This window comes from Gordionus sp. m RMFG-2023, chromosome 3, assembly GCF_954871325.1.
Source record: "Gordionus sp. m RMFG-2023 chromosome 3, tfGorSpeb1-WG-v2, whole genome shotgun sequence".
Lineage (NCBI taxonomy): Eukaryota > Metazoa > Nematomorpha > Gordioida > Chordodea > Parachordodidae > Gordionus > Gordionus sp. m RMFG-2023.
In genome coordinates, this window is record NC_088777.1 from 48,069,347 (window position 1) to 48,095,148 (window position 25,802).

Here is a 25,802-nt window from a genome sequence, read left to right on the forward strand (position 1 = left end):
CCCTCTGGGACCAAACAATAATGCGCGGGATTAAAAAACTATAGCTTACTCATATTGATCCAACAACTAAAGAATCGTCACAAAATTATCGAAATAGATCTTAGACTTGAACATATTCGCAAATTTTTTTTTTTTTAATAGCCAAAGGTCGCGAAAATTAGCGTAAGTGGATCCAAAAAAAACGATTAGCAGCCTTTTTCAATATCGACACATTCGTTATTAAAACTTTTTAAGAGATAAACGAATTACCTCTTCGTGATAAATTCTGGAATCATAAACTTTTATTTGAAACTTTTTTACCAAAAACTAATCGTTTAGCCTAAAATTAATATATATTTTTTTAAATTCTACCTTAACGCAAATCGATATAAGATCTCTAAAAGATATAATCATATTTAATGCGCCTTTTTTGAAATCGAAAGATATTTCCTCGACTTATTTCATCTTTTTCAATGATGATTATTATTAAACCTTATCGATTAAACAATAATTTACCAACGTATCTAAAGTATTAACACTTTTTAACACTTGAATATTCAAAATAAATAATCGCATCGATAGCGTATATATCCATACTAGCCCAGAGGAATTCTGATTGAGGATAAAGAAATTTGTAATAACAACATTACGAGATGCCTAGATCTTCTTCCTGCTATATTCAAATTATAAATGATGATTATTTACCCGCGTTTTTAAAATCCCTATTATAGCGACTCTATTCAATTTTTTTTAATATAAATTTAAAAATATTAAATAAAACATGCTGACTTCCAAGTTTACTCCCGACAATAATATTAATAATAGCGCCATCTACAATTACGATGACGATCCCAGTATTTTCCATCAAGTTCCTGCTCCGCCCCCTCCACCCTCCGCTTTGAATTATCGCTCATTCATGGAGGGTGGTAAAGGGGTCAAGGAGTCTTACAGTATAAACGTCAGTTACGGACCTTCCAAGGGAGCTTTGGACGGAAGATTCGAGAACGAGGACGGGAAACGGGGATTTTGGGAAAGATTGAATGGCAATACCAGACCTGGCGAAATATCAGGAGGTGATAACAAAGATAATCGGGAACTGGTGGAGAGAAAAACCCAGCAGAGAACAACGCAGCAGGTTTTGTATGTTACTTTAAAAAAATTTGCTCAGAAACAAAGGGATTTTTTTATAAAACGATTTGTATTAGGAAGCCTAGAGGTCGGCGATGGCCTACCCGTGGAAATTTTTGAGGGTTGCCCATCACGTGAACAATTTTGCCCGGGCCCGTTTATACTAATTGTCCGACCCTACCCATAATAATTTATTATGAAAGAAGGAGATATAAATTTGCCTAGATACTTAGCTTTAAAAAACTATCATTAGGCCCGCCCCCGAAAATACTTTTGCTCGGTCCGCTCCAACCTCTAGCGCCTCTCTTTTTGTTTACATAGTTTTTGATCTATATGCGATGATTTGAATTACTTCCCTATTTTCTCGAATATTCGAAAATTTTAATTATAGCTCTAGCTGATTTAATTAAAAGTTTATAAAGGTCTTTTTTGTTAAAAAGTGCTTATACTAAATTATTTTAATTTTAGGTGACGAAAGTGACCAAGGTCTACACGACTCGAAAATTTGGAACTCCTCAATTACTGGAAAATTCGGACGCCAATATATTTACCATGGACAAAGATGGAAACATGGTCCCTTCCGGTCACACCGATACTTCCAATTACTTGGAACAGGTAAAGTCTAGCCAAATTATATTTTTTCCTTATAAGACAGCATTAAGCCTAGCGGTTCATACATCTCCATCACTATGTAAATGTTGTTGCGCACTTTAAGAGGTCTAAACTTTGTTTATTAGGAATCCAAAAATTTCCATAAGACCTCAACTCAACCCATCAGATTTACTATGGTCTATATCGGTCCAGATATCCATTATAATTTGATAGTTATCTTAAAGTTAGAACTAAAGCTAGACCACTTGGGGAGGGGGGGGGGGGTCATTTTTTTTATAGGAACAAAAATCTCGTCACATTATGGTGCCCTACCAATGCAAATAGTATTTTCCTCCTTATTTATCTATCTTGTCAAGCTTCCATCTAATCTAATATGATTTAAAACTTTATAATAACATTATCTTATATTTTAATGCCTTAGGAAGCAGAGCCCAATTTTTTATTCGCAATATATTTATACCATATAAACAGATAATTTACGTGGCTCAGCAACTAATTTCTCAATTTTTTTTCGAAAAGCAAATTTTTTTTTCTCGCAAAATACGCTAATTTGGGCTTTGAGAATGCAAATTTTTTTAGAGGAAATTCTATGTAATCAATTGTACTTTTCATTTAAGTTATCAAAATTTTTATAAGAAAATACCTTTCTTGCATCCAATTAATTAGTATCTAAGGCTGAGTTTAAATAGCAAATAAAATATAGTTTCCACCAATTAGAAACTGCGAACTATTCTCAAATTGCAAGTGATTAATCCTTTACCATTTTCTCTAAAAATATTGCGAATTCGCAAAATTTTAAGCCTCGAGATCGGAGGTTCCCTTAAGTTCGAATCTAGGAAATAATCCCCTTTTTTAAGGGTAATCAGTGCAAGCTAAAGGCTAAAAATCGATCTGATCTGATAAAATAAAATAAAATTTATCGATACATATATAGTACTTATATGAATGTGAAATACAATTTTTAAAAAAAATTTGACCAATTATTTAAAAAATATTAATATTTTTATGGGAAGTAGCGTTGTTAAGAAACTAGATTTAGCAAGGTACTTTAACCAGTTACTTTTCAAAAATAACTTAACCCTAATAAAATGGTATAATTCAAAAAAATATGCCTTGTTGAGATGAGGGGGGAGGGGTTGGATGATATTTCAAACAAGGCGCAAACAATGCTTGTCCCCCTCCATAGTTACCACTACTTGATTTGAATTATTTTTTTAAAAAATTTAACTAAATTTTAATTTCTTGAAAAAAATATTTATAAATGTAATGTTTGGTAAATTTTAAGAAATTTAATGTGATATTTGAGTCTTTAATTAAATTTAAACTTTCCATTATCTCGTATATCAATTGATACACGTAAAGTTTATTCTAATTAAAGGTTTAAAATATTTATTAACTTGTTTTTATTTTATTATTTATTTCTAATTGCTAAAAAAATATATTCATAATTCATAACAATTATTTACATTATTCCCATATTATAAATTATTATTATATATGCTATTTAATTATCCCGTTCTTCAAAAAAAAAAGAAAAATATTCTATTTCTTGTACGGAATAGAAATTAGAGATCTGTAAAATTAAGGCCGGCCCGTACTCGAACCCGGCCCGAACGGGATTTAGGCCGGAAAAAAATCGGGTTCGGGCTGAGTCGGGATAAATTTTTTTAAATATATCTAAATTTATCTATTTTATGTTGAATTTTTTATGTAAAATAAAAATATTTGATTTTATCTATAGAAACTAGACCTCATAACATATATTCGTTCATTTTGAGTAATTATAAAAATTAATTTCTATATTTAAATAAATTTGGGCATGGCCGGGCCGGTAAATTTTTTCAAAAAATATTTCGGGCCGGGCCGGCAAAACTTTTTAAAAATTTTGGGTTCGGGCCGGGCCGGGTAAAACTTTTTTATAAAGATTTCAGACCGGGCTTGAAAAATTAGGCCCGATACAGATCACTAATAGTAATAGGCATGGATTTATGGTAATATAACATGATTAGATATTAAACGAACCATATTTTGCTACCGTCTATATAACTTTAACAAGTATTTAGTCTTTATAATGTACAAAATAAAATATGTTACTTTTAATGGCGTGGAAGCTCAGAGATAACTACCTCGTCGACCGAGGAACGCATGTATCGAGCCTAAATCTAGAAAAAAAATATTTCTGAAACTAATCTTTTGGATACTAAGGAAAACAGGATTTAATCAAAAAAATATCATAATTATTTTTAGTTGGGATTGGCTGAATGTTTATAACAAAATTCTCCAAATGAGTCGGTTCATTTGGCTCTAAACAATACTATCCAGAACGGACATTTTACCATCTCTCCATACTTTTTTTTGGAAGAAGAAATGTTGATCAAAACATTGTCAGGAAATGGTATAAATAAACTGCTGCCTCACGCGATAAAATTTTTTTCGATAGCACTTTTAATTGTACGCACGACATCTAATGCTAATATTATTTTGTTTTTAGAGTTTGCAATGCATTTTTCCATAATCCTGACTCCTAAAAATATACTCTATCGAATTGCCTAGTAAGCTTTAAAAGCCCGGATAAAATCATCGTTAACTCCAAAAAAGTTTTTTTTTTGCTCCGATGATTTTATGCAATTAAAAGAGAAATGCCATGAATATAATCGAAATAATTGTTATATTTTTAGCTGGCTTAATAAACGAAATGACTAAACCTGGTTTAGCATCACCTCACCATAGGATTTTTTCTTTCAAAATATAACTCAAGCCTTAAAGAAGGAAATAAATTTATCTCTCGCGTGCGCTCGTAAATCGAACCGAATTACCCGAATTTTTAGCAGTTACCCAAGGTCTTACTCACTTTCCTAAGCCAGTGATGATTTCCTCTTCCCCACTCTTCTCTTACCCCTCTCTCCAAATCAAAATTAGCAAACTTTCATGTTTTTAAAATTATCATCATTACACAAATTCGATAATATAAATTTTTATTAATATCTTTTTTAAATAAGTTAAAATGTCACGTTTCCTCCCCTTACCAAATTTCTATGAATAATACATAAAGTTTTTTTTGTCTCTCTCTGTGTTCGGTTTCGTTTCATAACTTTTGAAAATTCCGAAATGTTTATTGGTTTCTTTACACACAAAAAAAAATATTAGAATGAATCTAAAAATTTTGACTCAAATATTCCTCTGTTTTATCCCCCTTATCTATTTCCTTTCATCTTTATTTTTTTGCAAATTTTAATTTTAATTTTTTTTAAACAAAAATTGAATCCATTTAAAATAAAACCAAAAATCAATTTATTTCTAGTTGAATTTTTATTTTTTTTTATTTTAAATATAAATATTATATTTATTTTTATTATAATTAAATTTTAATTTGCGAAGTGTTATGGTGATGCGATGATAGTATGTTTCTATATAAGAGAGTGAAAAAAAAAATTGAATAAATTTTTTGTTTGTCTACCGGAGTTAAATGAAGTTAATGTTCCCTTCTCTCTATTTTTGAAGAAATAAAATATAAAGGCATTCTTTTATTTTAATTAAAAAGGTGACGCGTTATCCAAAGAATGAGAACAAAATTTTGAAGTTTGCATTTTAAGCGTAATGAGGTAGGGAGAGATCAAAAGAGAGATATTTAATTTATAAGTCAGTGGGGAAGGATTTAAACAGCCTGCTTTTCCCGCAAATTTCCTTTTTAAACCAATTTTGTTTAGTCCTTCCGCCCGTCCAATGTTTGAAAAATAATTTGATTGATTCATTGAAACTTTTTTTATCCCTTCTCGGGGCTGGGTAAATCTCGAATAATTTAACAATCAGACTCGCAATGGTATGATTAAGACCTTTTTCTTTTTTCACAATGGTCCGCTAATGGGTAGAAACCACATACTGCCCTAATTCAGTTTTAGCTAGGCATAATGCCTGCTAGGAGTTTACAACACTATGATGGTATCATTAATTTAATAAACACTAATTGTTATCACAAAATTTTATAAACATCAGCCAACAAATGTATCAACTTCCATGATAACCTGCCCACCCCAAACTTTGGAAGAGAAGATTATAACAGAAATGTATGATTCTTCCTTCGACAGCCCAAGACACGAGGAGATAACTTACAAATATTCTCCCAGGTACCTCTTTCTGCCTAACACTTCCCCCAACGGTGCGAACGACCTTTCATCCCGTCAGACTAACGAACAACACTCTAAACCGTGTTTTATGCCTGGTAAGACCATTAAGAGATTATTTATAATCGAATTGGATGAAAATTGAAAATATTTTATATTTAATGACTTTATTTTATTACCCCAGAATTTAAAATGCTATTGTGAAATTGTTAATATAAGTTGAACATTTCATTTTGTAAACCTAATTACAAAAAATATTTTATAAATTTAATATTCCATATTTTAAAAAAAAGATATGAACGGCTTATATTTAACATCCAACCCAAACCTTTTTCATCTCAATAAAAGAAACATTCATTCACGCCAAGCAGACGATTTGGAACTCACGGCAGACGACGAGTATCCCATATCAGAAGATAATTACAATCCTTCATCCATGCATCATAAAAATCATCAGACTTTTAATAATAATTTTGATAATCGTGATGTAATAACACAGATGTCCGAAGATAATTATAATTATCCTTCATCTCTCCATCTTAAAAATTCTCAAACCAAAGAAGATTTTAATTATTACGAAAATCTTAAAACAGCTGCGCGTTTAGAAGAGGAATACACAAATTCGTCATCGGAAGGTGCTAGTAGCAGACGATACAATCATGGAGGTGGCCATTTTTTGGGAGAGAAACTTTTCCATCATAATCACAGCAATAGCAATATAACAGACGACGAATTTCCTCAGCATAAGTATAAAAAAAATAAGTAGAGATTTAAAGTGTTAAAAGCGGTAAACGTTAATTCTGAAAAATTGTAGGGAATCCGAAATAACATTATTATAAGTTGAAAAAATCTTGTCGAGTTTAGATCTAATAAAAAGTATGGGTGGTTCGTTATCAATCACTTCGGTTTCTGGTTGAGACCAAATTCGACTGGATCTATGACTTCCATTAGCATAATTGTTATAAAGATTGTATGTCGACTCCCCCCTCCCAATCACGGCAAGATGATATTTACCATTTGATAATAATATTCATTAAGTAGATTCATTATATTCTCTTCACACCTAAGAAATGGACCTGGCTTTTTAAAATAAATTGGATAGAGGCTATTAGAGATAAAAATGTAACATAATTATGAATAAAAATTCAGAAGTTTTATTTCATTGATGTAGCATGGAAACTAGAGATCTGCAAAGTTAGGCCCAGCCCGGGGCTGGGGCCTAATTTTATTTAAACTAATCGGTTTCGGGCCGGGCCTAATATTTTTAAAAAATTCGGACCGGGCCGGGTCTGGTCGGGTCGGATTTTGGATTTTTTTTAAAATATATCTAAATTTTATATCAGCCCGGTCCGGTCCCTAACGAAATTTTTTTTATCCCGAAAAGCTCCTGACCAAAAACGAATTTATTAATTTAATTATTTATTTTGATTGTAAAAAAAATATTAGCGCTTATAATAGCATTTTTATCCAATTCTTTTTGAGGCGCTAGATTCTTCCTGCGGGTGATGGGTATATCATGTTAGAGTTAATTGACCTATTGCCAATATATATATATATTATAAACCACCTAAAGGTTAATAAAATTTTTTTAAATTTAATCGGGAATTCTTTTTTTTGGCAAAAATCGGATTCTGCTAAAGCGATGTATTCCAATGTATGTAAAATGCCTTTCCTATAAATTTCAGGAAATTTTGATTATAACATATAAGATTCCAAGAAATCATCCTAATGCTACGATTATATTTGTAGGAATTGACGGAAAAACGAATATTCTGGAAGATATCTTAGAAGAAAACAAAATTAATATTAAACTCATAAAAATAAATAATTTAAATTAGAGTATAATATGCTAATTTTTAAAAACGGCTAGCTCAATATTTTATCTGGAATATTACGCAAGCATGGCGATTTTGCTCATAGATGGCAGGGTTCGAACATCTATAAACTAAATCTCGAGAAATAGTCAACATTTTTTTCTGGCTATAATATTGAGTTAGTCTTTTTAAGAATCGGCTCAAAACAAGCTGATTAGCAACACTAATCAGGGCCATGCAAAGACTTGTCGAGGCCCATAACGAAAATGAATTCGTCGACCCTTTTAAAAAAACCTCCTATTCACCTAAGCTTTAAAAAAGATCACAAATTAGCAGACCTAAGTTTATTCGCGAATAAATAGCTTAGAACAAGGATTAGACAATATTTATGCAGTATATTATTTATAATAGCGAAATATAAATAATTTGTAAGAAAAAAATGAAATGGAGATAATATAATATTAAGCATAATTTATATAATAAATATACTTTTTTTATCAAAAAAAATATTATACTTTCATTGTATAACAAATTTTGGCGGCCCAGAATTTATATAAATACAGAGGTTTCGCTATGTTTTGAAAATGATTTTTTAAAAAAAGGTTAATTTAGCATTTCCTTTTCGTTTTAATAATTAGCAACTTTGTATTCGCCTATTTTAAAAAATAAATATCATTAGGGTAGGGGTGCCCGAAAGATTAGAAGTATATAGCACCTCATCGCCCCGCTCTTCTGACACCACTTTATAAAAATGGGACAAATTTTTTGGTAACTGAGGGATTATTAATATCCAAATATATTTTAAATATTTTTTCTCTAAATTCTCATATAATTTGATATTTAAAATTCAAAGATCTTCAGATTACCAAGACAGTCCTCGCATCATATTCCCAACCCAACCGCCCATCCCTTATTTTCCCCGACACAAATTCAAAAAACAGTCACTCAACTATCCTCATTTATCGGATGCCAATCGCAGCAATCACGTTGATCAAAATGGTGGCTGTGACGATATATACATTACTCGTCTACAAAAGGTGCCCGAAGCCGCTGAAGATTATGGTGCGGATGATAGTCACGGTTTTCCAAAAAATACATTATTTGCGTGATAGAATCCTCTAAAAACACGTTCGGCTCGTGATTCATCAAAATTTTTATTATTTGGAGGGCTGGACAGATTTAAACTTATAATTTTTAAATAGGATTGAATCGGACCATAAAGTTAGACACCCTCCTATACACTCATGAGGTATATGTACTTCAACACTATTTTCGATTTTTTTTTATCAGAGTTATTAAAAGTATCAAAATATAGATACAAAATGTTATATCCTATCTTGTCACATTTTTATAAAAAGTATAGGTATTTATTTTTAGGTACATTTTTATTTTACTTTTTTTTAATGATAATGATATTAGAATTAAATAAACGCGCCAGACAAATTTTATTTAACAACTCTGATATTTATATTTTAAACACATTTTTTAAGAACGTATTTGTATTTATATTCAAATAGCTTTTTGAATTGTATATATATTGTTGAAAATATGCCCAACCCTGTTGGTAAGTAAGCACATATTCCGTCTTTATTTTTATTTGGGGAAAATGCTTTTTTGACAAACTTTTCCTTTTCATAGTATATTGCAAAATAAAAATGAACCAAATTAACTACTTTAGAAAAGTAATATAAAATAAAATAGGACGACCCATCTAACACTTACATCTTCTATCCACCTCATTCTACCCTTAATTTTTTCTCTCTTTTATTCATTTCCTATTCATCTACCTTATCTTCCAATTTTTTAAAAAAGTTTTGCATCGCATTTAAACCGAGAATAATACAATTATCCTTATTAATTAAATTAGAAATGATTCTAAATGATACTTTATGAAGTAAAATCCTCTATGTCAGATTCCCAGCTCACCTGTAACTTTAAATTATAAACGCACGTAGTTTTAATGTATTTATATCCGTCGGATACTTCAATGGCTGCTAGAAATCTGCAAAAATAATTTTTTTTTAAATATATCTAAATTTATCAATTTTATAATGAATTTTTTATGTAAAATAAAAATATTTTATTTTATTTATAGAAACTAGACGCCATATGACATATATTTTTTATTTTGAGTAATTATAATTTTTTAAAAGAATTAATTTCTCGGGCCGGGTTTGAAAAATTAGGCACGATGCAGATCGCTAATACCTACTAACACTGAATTCACAGTTAGCGCGAATTCACGCTAGCCGTGAATGCATGTGTTTTGCCATAGATTATTACAGCTGACTGTCAATTGTGCCATTTTTTAATAAATGTATCTTCAGCCTATAAGATAATATTTTAATATCATTGAGATACCTAATGATATATACATATATCAAGATGATAACGGTAACACAAAATGGCGCGATCCAGAAATGGTCGATATATTGGAATACCTCTCATCCCCCGCCACAGAAATTTCCGTCAAAATACACGCCTCGGCTTATTTACAACATTTATGTTTCAACCACGACGATCACAAAAACATGGCCAGGTATGGTAGAGTATGATATTTCTGTTTAGGCACCTAAGTTTATAGCGGAGAGTTAAGTGAATGTGGTTAACAAAACCTTTGGACTCAAAGGAAACGTAGTGGTTGAGAATAAAAGGAAGACCACGATAGATTAGCATTATTTGGTTAAAATGTCGGAAAATAAATCAATTGAATATAATTGTTTAATGAATTTATTCTATAATATTAAAAAAAAATTAAAAAAAATTGTGTATAGGAAATTGGGTGCGATTCCTATATTAATCAAATGCCTGAAACCGGGACAGCAAATTCCGTTAGAGCTGATCGCAGGCGTATGCGGAGTTTTGCGTAATTTGGCCTACGGAAAAAATAATGACGAGAGCAAGGTTATTATCAATTATATATATAAAATCAAGATCTATAGCTCCAGAGTTACATAACGATATTTTTCGGGCTATATAACCATCATTCCTTACTTATATATAAAAATGCGAATTTAAATTCTTTTTAACTTTATTCTTCCAATTCAGAATCAAGGCTATTAAATTAAAATCTTAGGATACGTTTAATTTATACCATAAAATGTGATATTTAGATGAAATTATGTCTTTAAAAAAAAAGAACCATAATTACATTTAATAAATTCATTCTGTATTTTTCGGAATAATATAAAAATGGGTCGTAAATAGTTCCAGACTCTGGGCAATGATTTAAGATTTGTCTCAATTCGGTGAAAAATGTTGGTCAGACAGATTCATATTTTTATCATGACGAATTCATATTTATTCAATAATTTGAAAAATGTATAAACTGATGAATGCAAAATCACTCGTGAGCCGATTTTTAAAAACGGCTAACTCAATTGCCTAAGCCTCGAGATTTCGCTAATAGATATCTAAACCTTTGTGCCATCTATGAACAAAATCTTCACCAGGCTTGCTTAATAATTTTATGGATGAAATACTGAGTTAGCCGTTTTTAAAAATCTGATCAATTGGAACCATTTTGCATCACTAAATATGCCGAACCAAGTAACTACAATTATTTTAAAATCGATTTTACGATTTCCTTCTAAATTAGGACAGCCGATTATTATTAATTCCTAAAGTTTATAAGGCTTATAAAGTATAAATATAAATAATTTATAAAAGATGTATTTGGAGTGGGGGGGGGGGATTAAAAATATAAAGCATTTGAAAAGAAGTTTATAAAGGTAGTAGTATGTTTATTGAGAGGTTGGGGGGGGGGGAGTTAGAGGGGTTCAAGTCTCCCGAAATTTTTAATGGGTTTTCTTTAAAAAAATGAATTTTTTTAAAGAATGGCTAACAAATTTAATAAATGTATATATATATATATATATATCATACCTCATCCCTATGATTTAGAAATTGATCGCTGCCTATGATGGCATACCCCTCTTATCCGAGTTATTTGTCAATTCAGACTCCGATGATTCATTGAAGGAGATTATAACCGGAATACTATGGAATATGTCTTCTTTAGAGGTATATATTTTTTGAAATAATTTTTTTTATTTCTTAGGATCAAATCTATACAATTCACGATTTGCCCTCTTTATAAATATTTTTTACCTTTTTATAACACTGTTTACATTTGTCCAATACTTTGGATTCTACTTTGTACTTTGAATATATTCTCAAAAAAAAAATTTAGAGAGAAATTGGTTCTATTTTTTTTAAAAAAAATCTTTTAAATTGCAAATAAAGAATAGTTGATACATAAATATATGCTTATTCCAGGAAATTAAGGTGCACATTCTCCAACATTGCACGACCATATTTCACAACTTGGTTATAGCGCCTCAACTCTCGGCCATGGCTTGCGTATCCCCTAAGAACAACAAGGCGAATATGTTTCAATGGCCTACCATATTCAGAAATGTAACGGGAATTATAAGGTATTACTTTATTATTTGTTTCTAGATGCAACCATAAACGATCACACTCCTTCCTGGCAAGATTAAGTTATAATCAGAATTTTGAAACAAAATCTGTAAATCTCAATAGGAACAAATTCAACAACTAGAACCTTGAACTAGACTGCCTTTGGCCTGAGCCATTTCTCAGCCATGTAACAATTTTTTTTAGATCTTGGTCCTACCCTCGGCCCGTTTTAAAAAAACGACAAGCTTGTAGGGAAAAAATCCTAAACTCTAAATATTTATTTTAATTTGAAAATTTTAATGGTATTTAATCTATTATTACAAAATATGTTATTAAAATTAATCAGTCTTAAAAAAATCTTTAATCAACCATTTTCTATGATTCAAGCTCTTGCTATAACTCCGAGATTAGTAAACGAAGAGATTTATATTAGAAATATATCGAAATTATATTTTAAAATCTTCAACCTTTTTATAGGAACTGCAGTTCTGCTGACGATCCTTACTGTCGCAAATATCTTATAACACACGGTGGGGAGCATTCTTCACCCCTCAACGAATCATTAACACCCAAAATTCCTTTCAAAAACACCCATAACTCGTCGAAACCCGCTCTCCCTTTGACCAACGACTTGCTGGCTATCTGCCTTTTGGCGTTACGAAATCAAGACTGCGATAATCAGTGCGTCGAAAATTTGATGTGCACCCTTAGAAATCTTTGTTATCAGCTACCCGTATCTCTAGCTTACGATGTTCATGATAACAGTTATAAAAGCGACTCTACTCAAGGTACACAAAAAATCTATAGTATATATCGGTAGGAAGGAATTAAGGGGGGGGGGGGGGGGGTGAATGAAAAATTAAGCTGAATGAAAGACGAAAAAAGGCACGATGAATTAGATAAAATATAGTAATATTTATGGTAGATTTACTTGAGATTCTAATTATGATAAGAATTTGAAGCCGAGAAGAAGTAATTATATTAAATATAGTTTCAAATATAATCTGCTTGGCTAATGGATGATTTATTTTATTATTATTGCAATATAAAAAATGTCATTTTGGATTCTACAAATATGCAAAAAAATTTAAGAGAGATAACACCCCCAAATAGTTAAAATTAATGTATGCCCATTCATTTCACGTAAATTTATCATAATAAACGTAACCTATATATAATATTTAGCAAACAGTGGCGGTGTCAAAAAGAAAATCTCCTTAAAGAAAAACTGCAAAACCCTTAATTACAAGAGTGCCACATGTAATCCTTCTTCTAAAATCTCCAATGGTTTAAATATTCACAACCCTAATAAGAAGGTTATTACGAACAATGTAAATGGAGTGGAAAATCAATTGACCAAGCTCGAAGATACACCGAGTACGTCTTCAGATTATTCGTCTTCTCAAGATTGTAATAACAATAATCAAAATCAGACTAGCCCTGAATCATTGATTAATGATGGTTTGATTTATTTTTTTTAATAGTTTCGTTATTTAAATTTTAATGGTGTACCCATATGAAATTTAAATACAAAAAAAAATATAATATCTTGACAAGTTTTTCTATATAAAATAATATTCCCTATTTATTATAGGCCATCACACATTGGGCTGTTTCAACATTCTTCAATCTTCTCTGACCCCTTACAATTCGAACACTATCAATCCAAATTCCAACAAAAATTTTCACAATTCTTCCAAACTAATCTTCGGCGAAAACGACAAAGACGGTAAAAGCAATAATGTGGTATTCCTCCCTTCCATTCTTTATTCACAAACTCTAGCTATCAAATTGTGTTTGGGTATATTGAGAGAATGCGCTAACCCTTGCACCTTAGAAGGCTCTGCCGGCACCCTTCAAAATTTGGCCGCTTACCTAAATTGGAAAGTTTCATAATATTATATTATACTACCAATGATTCTTTTTAAGTAACCTGCCTACCCCTTAATAAATATTATAATAAACCTATATTTATTTTTATTTATATATCGAGTATTTATGCAGAAGTATCACAAAAATCTTGCCCCCTCCCCTTGAATCCTTCCCCATCATTTGAAATCGTTGTTTCTATAAAATGTAGGTTCTACCTTCCTCATGGAGGTTTCTGTTGGCTTGTGTTTATGTATGATTTCTAATGAGTTAGGTCAATCTTTTTTTTATACAACATAACCTAAAAAAAATAAAATAATTTTAGCCTTCCATTGAAATCCGTACAGCCGTTAGGAAAGAAAAGGGTCTGCCAGTGCTAGTCGAGTTACTCAAACTCGACAACCTTCACAAATCTTCCATTAGTCCCTCCACGGATAAAATCGTGTGTTCCGTACTTATGGCTCTTAGAAATCTAGCCCTAGATAATCGAAATAAGGAACTTATAGGTTTATATTTTTTCAAATTTTCACTATAATAGTATAAATAATCATATTTAAAATCCAATTTTTTTTCTTCCTAAGGTAAATACGCCATGAAAGATTTGATAGAGAAGCTTCCCGACCCTTCAAACTCAGACCACATTAATCAATCAGTCAATCACGTTAAAAATTCTGACAATTGTGACAGAACACTTCGAGTCAACCAAGCCAAATTGAGTGCTATTTTAGCCGTTCTGCACCAGATCGTGAAAGATAATCCGGAATTTTCCCAGTACGCGTTTCTGGAAATTCGCTCATCTTAAGATTTTTTTTATTTATCAACGAGAAATGGTGAGGGCGCTAATAAGACATTGATTTATTCCCTGAGATGCAATTTAATTACCTTTAGAATGCTATTTAACATTTTAATTTCTACTTAAGATCCTTCCTAGAAAACAAAGGCATAGAACGATTGGTGCATCTAACCAACCATTATGACCAAATATGCCCCGGTACCAATTATAACCCTAATTCGATGTCAACTTTAAATGGCAACGGTCCAAATAACCAAACGCTACCAAGACCCGTCAAATACTCGTTTCAAGTAAGACCTTATATATAATCCCTTTTTTTTTAACTTTTCTTCTCCCATCATTAAGTATCCTCAGCTTTAATTCAAAAATTTTATTTTTTAAAAAGATCATTTATTACATATAATGCTGCTAGTTTTGGGGAATAATTTATAGATAAAAATTTAATAATATACTCTATAATTGAATATGATTTTATCTAGACTAAGTAAAAATGAATTCTTATTATTTTTTAAAATCTTTACATTTTATAACAATGTTTTAAGTGTAAAAAATATATTGTTTAACCCAAAATTTTATGCGCTACATAGATATTGCATTCCCTTTGGGGCCACAAGTCGATGCGCGAAGATTATTCTAAAGCCGGGTGGAAGGAAGAAATTTTCAAACCTCATTTGAATCCTAAATACAAGCATCTGTTTACCTCCCATGACATCAAACAACATACACCCAGTACCGGTCTTGAAAAACAAAAATCCATCAAACAGAATGGATTCAGAAACTGTGAGATATTCTATTAAAATTATATAGATATTATACAATTTTTCATCAATCCTATCATAAAATATGTTGCCTTCTCTTTTAATTTTTGAATCATTTTTTTATTTATTTAGCCTAAAATATACGATACATTTTTTTACGAAATGTGAGAGTTATTACCATTTTAATACCAAAAAAAAATATTTAATATAAAAAAAAGTAAACGGCACCCTAGCCACACCCTACTTCGGAGAAAATAACACCTTGAGTAGACCTATCCAATCCCAATGCCCAGATGATAAATCATTTCAGGCCTCGCCGGATCGCGTCAAAGCGAAATTTGCCAAAGGTCCCGAAAATATTCTACCCGGAAGCGACGCCCTTTTGAACCAGGATCATTATTACTATTATCTTAGAAAGGCTGCAGCACATCAAAATAACGGGGTAGAAAAAAAATAAATTTAATTTGTTGTCAGAGGCCTGCAGAGGTCAAAATTTCAGAACCTGGTCAGAAATTTTTTTTAACCTGGATGACAAATTTTAGTTACTATTTCGTATTTTTTTTAATTTAATTTTTCTTGTAAATTTTGTTAAAAAATCGTATTTAATTTTTAAAATCCATTGATTATCTTTAAGGATTTATACTCCTTTTCAATTTTCTCGTAAAATCTTAGAGTTTCCCTTGAGATCTTCTGACAAATTTCACTGCTTATAACCCTATTTTTTAAATATACAGAATGGACACATCTTTAACAGCGACATGGCAAACATGAATAGCAATATATTTTTTAAGGAACCCATCTATTCTCAAGTCAACAAATCTCGAAACAACAATCATTTATTACGTCATCACTTGGAAAATCAATCAGCAGCCGACTCATGGGTCTAAAATTAATGAAATACCTCTTTCCCATTATACACCGTCACTAAATTTTTGGAGTGCTTGAAATCTCCAAACTGGCATTCAGAATATGACTACTAATTGTTGGTATAATAATTATGAGATTGGGTCAGTTTAATCGCTCAAATATACAAAACCAGAATATATATTTTTTAAAACCAATAATTAATTTAAACTCTGTCATTAGGATCCAAAATATAACGATTTTCACTTGGATCAATACCAAAAAAAAATCGTGATTATTTTAATTTATAGTACAAAACCAAATATAATATGTTTTTTTATATATTTTGATATATTACTATAATATTTTTTTTTAAATATAAGAATTATGTAATGGCTTTAATCATTTGATAAGCTTGCAATCTCTGTATTTTTTTTTAGTTGCATTATAATATTATATAATATATAGAAATTGTAATATATACATTCATTTTTTTCAAATTCACATTCGGTATAATAGTTATCTAAGAATATGAATATTATAATTTATTATATATTTTCCTTTTTTTCCCCTAAATTCAATTTTTTTTTAAAAAAATATATAGAATAATTCTCATTCTCCAAAAAAACATTTAATTTACTCAATTAGGAAAATCTGCCAACATTTAAAAAGAATAAAATCTTTCCTTACATATTTTATAACTCGATTAAATTTCACAATTAGTGGTTAATTGTTTATTTAATATATTTATACTATTTTATACTCAAATTATAATTTCTTTCATTTCATAACATCTTGCATGTTTTTGCATAACATTATCGTGTACATATTATAAATTTTAAGACCCTTTTCTTTCAAGTTTTCGATAATTAAAATGCTATATATTTTTTTATAGTATTATTATACATAAATTAATTTTATTTATATTAAACTCTATTGATGATTGGTTATATATAATTTTTTTTATATTCAAATTTTTTTTTATGACTATAATAAAAAATTCAACATTTTTATAAAAAAAAAAAGATCAAGCAGCTTTTTAAAAATTTAACCAAAAGTAATAAAATTTATTTTATTTTGAACTAAAATGACGAGGAATATAAAAATGTCAATAAATGTATTTAATCATTTTATTTTCTCCCTTTAATGTATAGTCTAATCTGGTGCATCATTATTTCTAAAAAGAAATAAATATCTTTAATTCTGAGAGATTAAATAGGAGCCGTTTTATTTTTTTGCATAAAAATAAATATATTTTTATAATACATAAAAAATATATAACTTTAAAAAAAAATTTGCATATTTTATTTCAATATTCATATATTTTAATCTAACTTTTGTTTTTTAAAAAAAAGGCGAGAAACCTTAGACCACAAAAAGTATGAAAATTTTTAACCGCTAACATAAGAAAAAATTGTATAAATTTTGATATATTTTAGAGGACAGATTTTCGGGTTGGTCAAATTGTATAAAATATTTTTACGGACATTGTTTGGCCGTTTTGAAAATGTTTCTAGCCCTTCAGTTGGTGCAAATTCGCGGTGAAGTACGCTAAAAAATTAGTGTATACATGACAGGATATTCACTGGTCCAACCCCCCCCCCCCCTTCAAAAGCCTCTTACCTACCTCCTAAAAAGATTTAACCGCCTTTGGCGGCGATATTCCTATTTTATTAAGTACACGTTTTTAATTTTAATGGTATACATTTTAAAATGAATAACTTAAATCATCAAAACTTTACCAACTATAAAAAAATTGTGAATATAAGTTATTTTTTAGAACATGAAATAAATTAAAAACACCTTCATTTACATTGAATGCATTATTTGTATTGTTTGGCATGAACATGAATTTTCTGTAGAATGTTTTTAACCCTTTTAAATTACATTTAAAAAGATATTTAGATATTATTCAGAAATATTTATTTCAAAAATAATGACTATGATTGTATGCAACATATATATATGTCGTATGGGGATTCGGAATCTCTTGGTTTTAAATCCTTTACCCAGGGAGATTTAAAAAATTTAAAATCCGATTTAACCGGAAATGTAATTCTAATGTGTAAAGTATTTACCCTATAAATTTCAGCCAATTTTGACATCCACTTAAGAACTTATTCTAATTTATATTCATTTTTATACAGATTTTTCATTTAAATTAAAAAATACTAAAATGTTTTTGTTTTCTAAATCGCTCTCGGTAAAGGATTTAAAATCAAGAGATTCCGAATCCCCATATGACAATATATATTTGGTAAATATTTAGCAATATCTAATAAAGGTATTAAATATTTTTTATATCAATATATTTTGCACTATTTTATCTAAAAATTTGATAGACACCCCCCTCCCCTAATAAATTATAAAATAAAGATTTAAAATTTTTTATTTTTGATAGTTTAAATAAATTGATTAAAATGTCGGATTTTCATAATTTTAATAGTTAAAACATTTAAAAAAATTTAAGATTTTAATTTATTTAAGAACAATCAATTTATTTATTTTTTTTACGTTATAGCAAAGATTTTAAAAAAATTTTAAAAACAAATTAATAAAATATATCTATGAAAGATTAGCATTCCCTCAACCAGATAGGACTTCTTTTTTTTAAATAGTTTATTCGACAAAAACAAAAAGTTTTCCTGCCTGAAGAATGTATATTTAATTATAGATTTAATAATTATTTTCCCAAAAAGGAGCCACAATTCTATCTAATGATTTGAATTTTATTTTCGTCTAATGTATAAAAATTCTTTAGATTCTCGCTGGTAAAAATGTAATTTTTCCTTCTATATTTTTTTAAAAAACTTGAATATCATTGGCGAAAAGAGCCGTTAGTGTATCTAGGAAATAAAAGAAATTTGGGATCTTTATATTTTTTAATCCTTTTGGGTTTCGCTTGGGTTAACAGATTGAAGTTAATATTCGAAGGCATTGAAGAGACGCAAATGCTTGCACTCATTTTATTAAGATTAAAGTTAATTTTTTATAAGAAATTAAATTTGCTATTCCAGCTCCTAATTTTGCAATTTTAAATAATAACTATTAGTCAATAGATTGAAAACATATTGGGTCCACAAGAAGTTTTAAGCCTAGCCAAAATTTTCGTATAACATAGGTTTGGTGTTGATTCCCGATTTGGTGGGCCTTCCGGTCCCGGGTTAGGGCATAACTTATTTCTCATTGAAATATTTTTTATTAACTAATCAAATTTGTGAAAAACATTGGCTACGTTATGACAGTCTCATTATCTTAATATTTAATTCATAATAATTGAGCATTACATATAAAAAATTTTACTCTAAAAATTAGTGCACTGCGTATATCACAATCCAATATTTCTGGGTTCGAATCCATCAAGGACCACGTTTTTTCTAAAGCCTGGCTCCTTACTTGGGGAGATGATTTCAGTTGATATATTTATTTTTAAAAAATAACACAATCCAATATTTCTGGGTTCGAATCCATCAAGGACCACGTTTTTTCTAAAGCCTGGCTCCTTACTTGGGGAGATGATTTCAGTTGATATATTTATTTTTAAAAAAATAGCCCTTATTGTATTTTAAGAAATTTTGGTCGTTGTTAAGCAAATGGATATATGCCAATCACCATCATTACCTTATTATACCTTTGCTACTTTTATAATTTAATAAGGGGTATCAAAAAATGAATAGTTAAATAGATGTTTGGCATTTTTGAAAAATTTGACACTCATAGATATGGATTGGTTTATGGCGAAACTTAAAACGATTATAATTTTTTTCTAGAATTAAATTCCTTAATATTTATTACTAGTTTGATAATGGCTAAAAATCGGCTAGATCAAAAAGCGCGTACCGAAAAAAATTTACTAAGCACTGAGGTTCGAAATAATCGATTTCTAATTTCTTCGAAGTTGAGCTAAATCTAAAAAAAAATCCGAGGCTGAGGTGATCAATTTAGGCTAATAATCGAGTTACCCAACTCAACTATACCTCATCCCAAGAACCAGGATTTAGCGGTTGCTTAGTAAGGTAAAACTTATAGTAAGTGCTGGACATTCTTGATTTGCGTAAAATATCAACTTCCGTTCAAGAAAGAAGGAAAGAAAAATCCCGAAAGTCTTTATTCACATTATTAATTTTTAAAAATATTTTCAGCTGTTTCACGCGCCTTTTTAAATGGATAAAATTTGTGGTAGGAAAAATTCGATGTTTTTAAGGAAGAATATTTTTTCTTCTAACAATTTAAAGGCTTTATGAAAACAAATTTCATCGAATAATATTTTTGTTTTAAAAATAAATCACTATGAAGGAAACATGTCGAAATAATAAAAAAATTTACAATTTATTATCTTGAGTAATATTAGAAATAACAGTTGTAATTAAATATAAAAAAATTTTGATCCTAGAGATACCCAATATCTAAATGTTAGACATTATTTAATTTTTTTTTATTAATACCAATCAAAAAAAAACATACTTCTTTTGAAACAAATTTTTTATTCAATATTATACAATCTTAAAAATGTTCATTTTTTTAAATTCCCATAATCTTCTAAAATCTTTTGCCACCTCGCCCTCCTCTGAAAGATTGAAAACCACGTCCTCCTCTACCTCCTCCGCTGCCGCCCCTAAAGGAACCACCTCCTCTGCTGAAGCCTCCTGTGTTGATTATAAATATAAAGTAAAAATATTATATATAAAGGTATATGGACATGAAAGAATAATTATATTATATAGTGCCTCAATTATAAAAAAAAATCATTTTATATCCTGATGACCCCAGGTAGTGTTATAAATGGTCAGGTTTAGTTGATATTAAATTAATATTATATCCAAAGATAATATTAAACAAGCCTCGAGATTTTCGTTAATAGATGTCTCTAAACCTCTGCTATCTATGAGTAAAATCTTCAGACTTGCGTAGTACTTTTTGGCTAAAATATTGGAGTCAATCAAGGCTGTTTAACAACGTCACCCATAGGGATATTTAATTTTAGGAACATTATTCGGAACTAAAACCCTTTTAAACCCAAGAAACTCTGAAAGTTTTTTTTTAGTATATGTGCATATGGATGTTATTTATTTCAGGATATTGCAATAATGGCCTAATTATAAAAATTTCTAAAAAAAGTATGTTTTGGCTGTTAATAACATTTTAAGAACCTCCAATTCTTTATTAACAATTTAAAAACGGTCAAATTTTAAATAAAATAAACAGCAATTTATTTTAAAATAAACTGTCAAAACCCTGAATTCATAGTTATTGCGACTTTGCAGCAAAGTATTATAAAAATATTCAAAAATACAGCATATTTTGTATACCTTGCTGCGATATTCGTGCCAACTGTGAATGCAGCAATACCTAAGTTTGGTCAAATTATGAAAATACACTATTGATAATGATGATGCAAATAATTGTTTTACTATTTTTATAGTGCTACATCATTCTATTAGTTTTAAACAGTCAAACCTGTATAATTTGAGTTCTTAGTGATTTGGACAACTTCTTAATTTGACCAAAATTTTAAGTTCCAGTCAAATTCCTATTAAATACTATTAGAAAATGTTGCTACAATAGAAAACTGTCTATTTCAAAAAGTGGGCAGATTTGTATTTTGTCTTTGCATAAGACCCCTAGCAAAAAATTTGTTGTTTTTTGCTGCATTCATTTATTTATATTAATAAATTTAATCATCTTAAAAACTATATGTTAAATAATAAAATTAATAAAGAAAACAAATATAATAAGTTGTCAATCATTGGTTATTAAATTTCTAATCATCATACTCAAAAAGAATGTGCTAAAAAGATTTGATATCTAATAGAACTGTTCACAATATTATTAAATCCAAAGAAAACATTAACAAATGCCATGCAAATTAAACATATTATACCAAATAAACAAACAAATATAACATCTTATTTATTTCATAAATTCATGTTATATTTTTATTGTCATTTTGTATAAAACCATTTTATTTTATAATTTTATATATTCTAATATATATGCTTAATTTTACTCATGAATTGGATAAATTAATAAAAAAATTATTTGATCCCAATACCCAAATTAGACCAGTTTGATTGTTAAAAGGGTCAAATTTTTTATAAATATAAGTAAGAGATTGGTGTTAGAGTAGAAAAGTATCATTAATGGTTTGAAAAATAAAAATGTGCCAACTCAGCCTTTTGTATGACACAATATCAAATTCTATCATAATTTACCAATAGGGGAGATGTGGCATAAATGGTCAAGTTAAGACTGGTCACCACCCTTTAACTTTTAACTATTTGACCAATTTCTCTCGAAATTAGTCAAAATGTGTATATTTATATGTACCTTATATAATTTGATTTATTGATTAGAGTAATTCAATAAAAGAATATCTTAACTGTTTTTAGTACCTCTGAATTTTTTTTAATTTGAACTCTAAGTAAAGTATTAAACTCTAAATAGGGGTCGATTCTATATAATATTATATTTTCATCAATTAGTGTTAGATGCTAGAGGCCTCTACAACCTTGCCCAAAGCTCATCTCAAATCGGCCAAGAAAAAATATTTATAGACTGAACAAATGCTCTATTATTATGTGCCAGGACAAAGTTTTGAAAATTTATTTAAAGTTGATAAATGATTTACTTCAGAAAAAATTATTATAGACCAGGCCAGACAAATTGTCAGTTAATGCTGGGTTTGTGACTAAATACACTAAATAAAATTATCTTTATTTACACTATTATAGGAGGGGAGGGGGGAAAGCATATATGAGTTGGCCAATATTTTAGACAATTCTTTTAATTCAAATCTTTCACTAATCTTGCCCAAATGTCTATATTTAATAGTTTCCTTACTCTATGGCAATTTTATAATCATTATTAAAATTACATTTTTTTTATCATCAAAAGTTTTTTATTTAATTTTTTGTGAGCACGTTATAACAAAAAAACTAACGAATTGGAAAATTTTTTTGGTTAGGATTATATAAGTATTTTTAAGATATAAAGTTTTACAAAACTTTATGAGATATTTTGTATACAACAAGATTTACTCCCTGTATTCATTTTTCTTTACATTATGTCAATCAAAAAAATATGAAATAAATATTTTTCTATCTAATAAGATGTTAGTTACCAGGCCAAAAATATAAATTATTAAATAATTTAAATTATATCCATATTTATTTACCTCTTCCTCTCCCTCTAGACTGAGCTTTGAATTCTGATTTTGGCATAGTAGGTTTTGGCAAAAATCTTTCAAGAGGAAGTAGTTTGTTAGGATCAATATAGAACTAAATAAGATTATACAAATATATAAGCAGAAAAAAATTACTATTTGTTGGGTATCAAAGGATTTAGCCTTTATTTCTTCCAAGGGTTTTACAGAAAAAAACTATGAAATGTATACAATTAAAAAATACTATATAATATTAGGTTACAAAATCTTGTATTGGTCCAAATATTTCATCAACTTTGCCTATCATAGTTTTATTTTCTAAAAATATAGGTGCATTGAAATATGGGATTCGCTTGATTGTTGATTTACAGATAATGTATTCTTCACATGGATATTCATAATGGCAACATTCTAAAAGTGGTTGATATGATATTACATTTTAAAATATAATTTAGTTTTTTAGCTATTTTATAAAATAAAACATTTTCAACATCCATTTTCATAATTTTAGCTAATATTATTAATAAAATATTTTACCAACAACTCTATCAGGAATTTCATTGTAATTTGAGTTTTCTCTGTTACCACCACCACCCCCTCTTCCTCTTCCAAATCCTCCTCTGCCTCTTCCAAATCCACCACCACCTCTGCCTCTACTGAAATTTCCCCTCATAATTTTGAAAAAATATATTTTGACAGCATGTTTTTGAATAGATGATATTTAATTTAGTATAAATGTTTCGGGCTAATGCTAAATCCTAGCCTGAAAATAACAGAATAATTTGCATCAAGACTAGACGGGCATAATATCCTAACCAAAGTATTTCGTTATGTCTCTAAAAATATTTTTTTTAAAAAACGGAAGAAATTACTGTTATACAGCACTATTATTATATTGTTTTGCATGAATATCAGTTTGATGAATTTTAAATTCCTATTTAAACATTAAAACAACTATATAAAAATATATAAAATTACTAAATAAAAATATATATTAATAGTATCGAAGGCTGTAAAAAAAGCTTAATTTAATAATAAAAATGTACCTAAAAAGCATGTATAATTATGTTTAAAAATTTCCAATCGAAGTTTTTGTTTAAGAAAAGGGATTCGTGATTTTCGTTTGTTATACTAAAAAATTTTCGTGATAAAGTTTTTAAAAAAATATATGTAGACTGTGAAAAATTGTCGTTAGTTGATATGACTATTGGCTGAAATATAAAGTTATTTAATTTTGAATATTTATTAATTTTTTTTATTTTCCCCACTAGTAAGAGGGTTTGTATTATTTGTTGAAGGAATGGATGATAGGCTGGTTGCATCCCAAATAAGTGATTTTCCATTGGACCAGGGGTTGCAGGTTAAGCCGTCCGGTCTGAAGCCGTCTTGTAATGAGAGGTTGGTAGGTTCAAGGATGTTGGGTATTTTAGCCTTATTAAAAGCGTTATGTATGATTTTATTAATTGCTTTATGCCGGAGATGGCGTCCTTGGCTGCGGGTGCAGTTTAGAGCGTGTCTGGCGTTAGGTTGAACGGGTAGACTGAATTGGTGGCAAGAATGTGAATGTGCAAGCGAGCATCCAAGTCTAAAGCCTATAGTAACTCTCAGTTGGTCATTGGTTAAGAGATTATCCTAAGCTAAGGTTTGGCTTAGAAGTGCTTCGAGCCATTCATGCCCGCCGTATTTATCGTTGTTTTGTAATAGTTGTATATTGCTGATTTCGGTAGGGTTATGACTGAAAATCGCGAAGTCCATTTTTTTTAAACAAAAACTTCAATTGAAAATTTTTAAACATAATTATATTTGCTTTTTAGGTACATTTTCATTATTAAAATTAGCTCTTTTTAGAGCCTTCGATACTATTAATATATATTATTATTTAGTAATTTATATATATTTTACATAATTTTATATGGTTGTTTTAATATTTTAGTGTTTTATCATTTTTTAAAAAAATTATACCAATATCAATATTATTTAAACATTTGTAAAAATTGAACTATTTCTTACCTGTAGTGTTGTTAAATGGGCGAAATCCTAGCAGTCAAAATTGCTCAGTCTTGTAGCAAATGTATATTTTTCCCAAAATGAGTTATCCTTAAAGTCCAAACCTCTATAGAGGCTAAGATGATATTTTTCGCTAGATTTATATAAAAATGGTCTATAAATTTATTCACTTTATTTATATAATTTTAGGGGATGATTTATATATTTTACTATAATTAATTATAATATTCATGTATTCACGAATAAAAATAATTTTTAACATAAATATAGAATCTTATTCAAAAATCCTGATAC

The 25,802-nt window shown here is 29.1% G+C and overlaps 2 protein-coding genes across 2 annotated transcripts; one reads left to right on the top strand and one right to left on the bottom strand.

The window, feature by feature from the left end:
• The first annotated feature begins 484 nt into the window (after positions 1-484).
• On the top strand, positions 485-16,732 carry LOC135926323 (uncharacterized). The gene is made up of 18 exons (XM_065462157.1): positions 485-1,114; positions 1,576-1,722; positions 5,713-5,938; positions 6,134-6,587; positions 8,508-8,734; positions 10,040-10,193; positions 10,429-10,558; positions 11,558-11,677; positions 11,933-12,090; positions 12,554-12,864; positions 13,262-13,537; positions 13,671-13,963; positions 14,271-14,451; positions 14,527-14,716; positions 14,866-15,028; positions 15,326-15,518; positions 15,715-15,938; positions 16,231-16,732. Exons 1-18 carry the CDS (start codon positions 761-763, stop codon positions 16,381-16,383), a joined length of 3,954 nt encoding a protein of 1,317 aa, XP_065318229.1. The 5' UTR covers positions 485-760; the 3' UTR covers positions 16,384-16,732.
• Positions 16,733-20,733: 4,001 nt separating this feature from the next.
• LOC135926588 (H/ACA ribonucleoprotein complex subunit 1-like) lies at positions 20,734-24,211 on the bottom strand. The gene is made up of 5 exons (XM_065462514.1): positions 24,039-24,211; positions 23,764-23,912; positions 23,658-23,717; positions 23,514-23,616; positions 20,734-20,985 (listed from the first exon to the last, which is right to left on the bottom strand). The coding sequence occupies exons 1-5, from the start codon at positions 24,172-24,174 to the stop codon at positions 20,879-20,881; spliced, it is 555 nt and encodes a 184-aa protein (XP_065318586.1). The 5' UTR covers positions 24,175-24,211; the 3' UTR covers positions 20,734-20,878.
• Between the last annotated feature and the right edge of the window lie 1,591 nt (positions 24,212-25,802).

What these genes read in the sequence shown, in the direction of transcription:
- LOC135926323 (XM_065462157.1), top strand. Translation starts at nt 761, where the DNA reads ATGCTGACTTCCAAGTTTACTCCCGACAATAATATTAATAATAGCGCC. An exon ending in GACGAATTTCCTCAGCATAA is followed by an intron (nt 6,588 to 8,507) that starts GTATAAAAAAAA and finishes TAAAATTCAAAG; the next exon opens with ATCTTCAGATTACCAAGACA. An exon ending in TAAAAGCGACTCTACTCAAG is followed by an intron (nt 12,865 to 13,261) that starts GTACACAAAAAA and finishes TATAATATTTAG; the next exon opens with CAAACAGTGGCGGTGTCAAA.
- LOC135926588 (XM_065462514.1), bottom strand. Translation starts at nt 24,174, where the DNA reads ATGAGGGGAAATTTCAGTAGAGGCAGAGGTGGTGGTGGATTTGGAAGA. An exon ending in TTGGACCAATACAAGATTTT is followed by an intron (nt 23,718 to 23,763) that starts GTAACCTAATAT and finishes TACATTTCATAG; the next exon opens with TTTTTTTCTGTAAAACCCTT. An exon ending in CCTTTGATACCCAACAAATA is followed by an intron (nt 23,617 to 23,657) that starts GTAATTTTTTTC and finishes AATCTTATTTAG; the next exon opens with TTCTATATTGATCCTAACAA.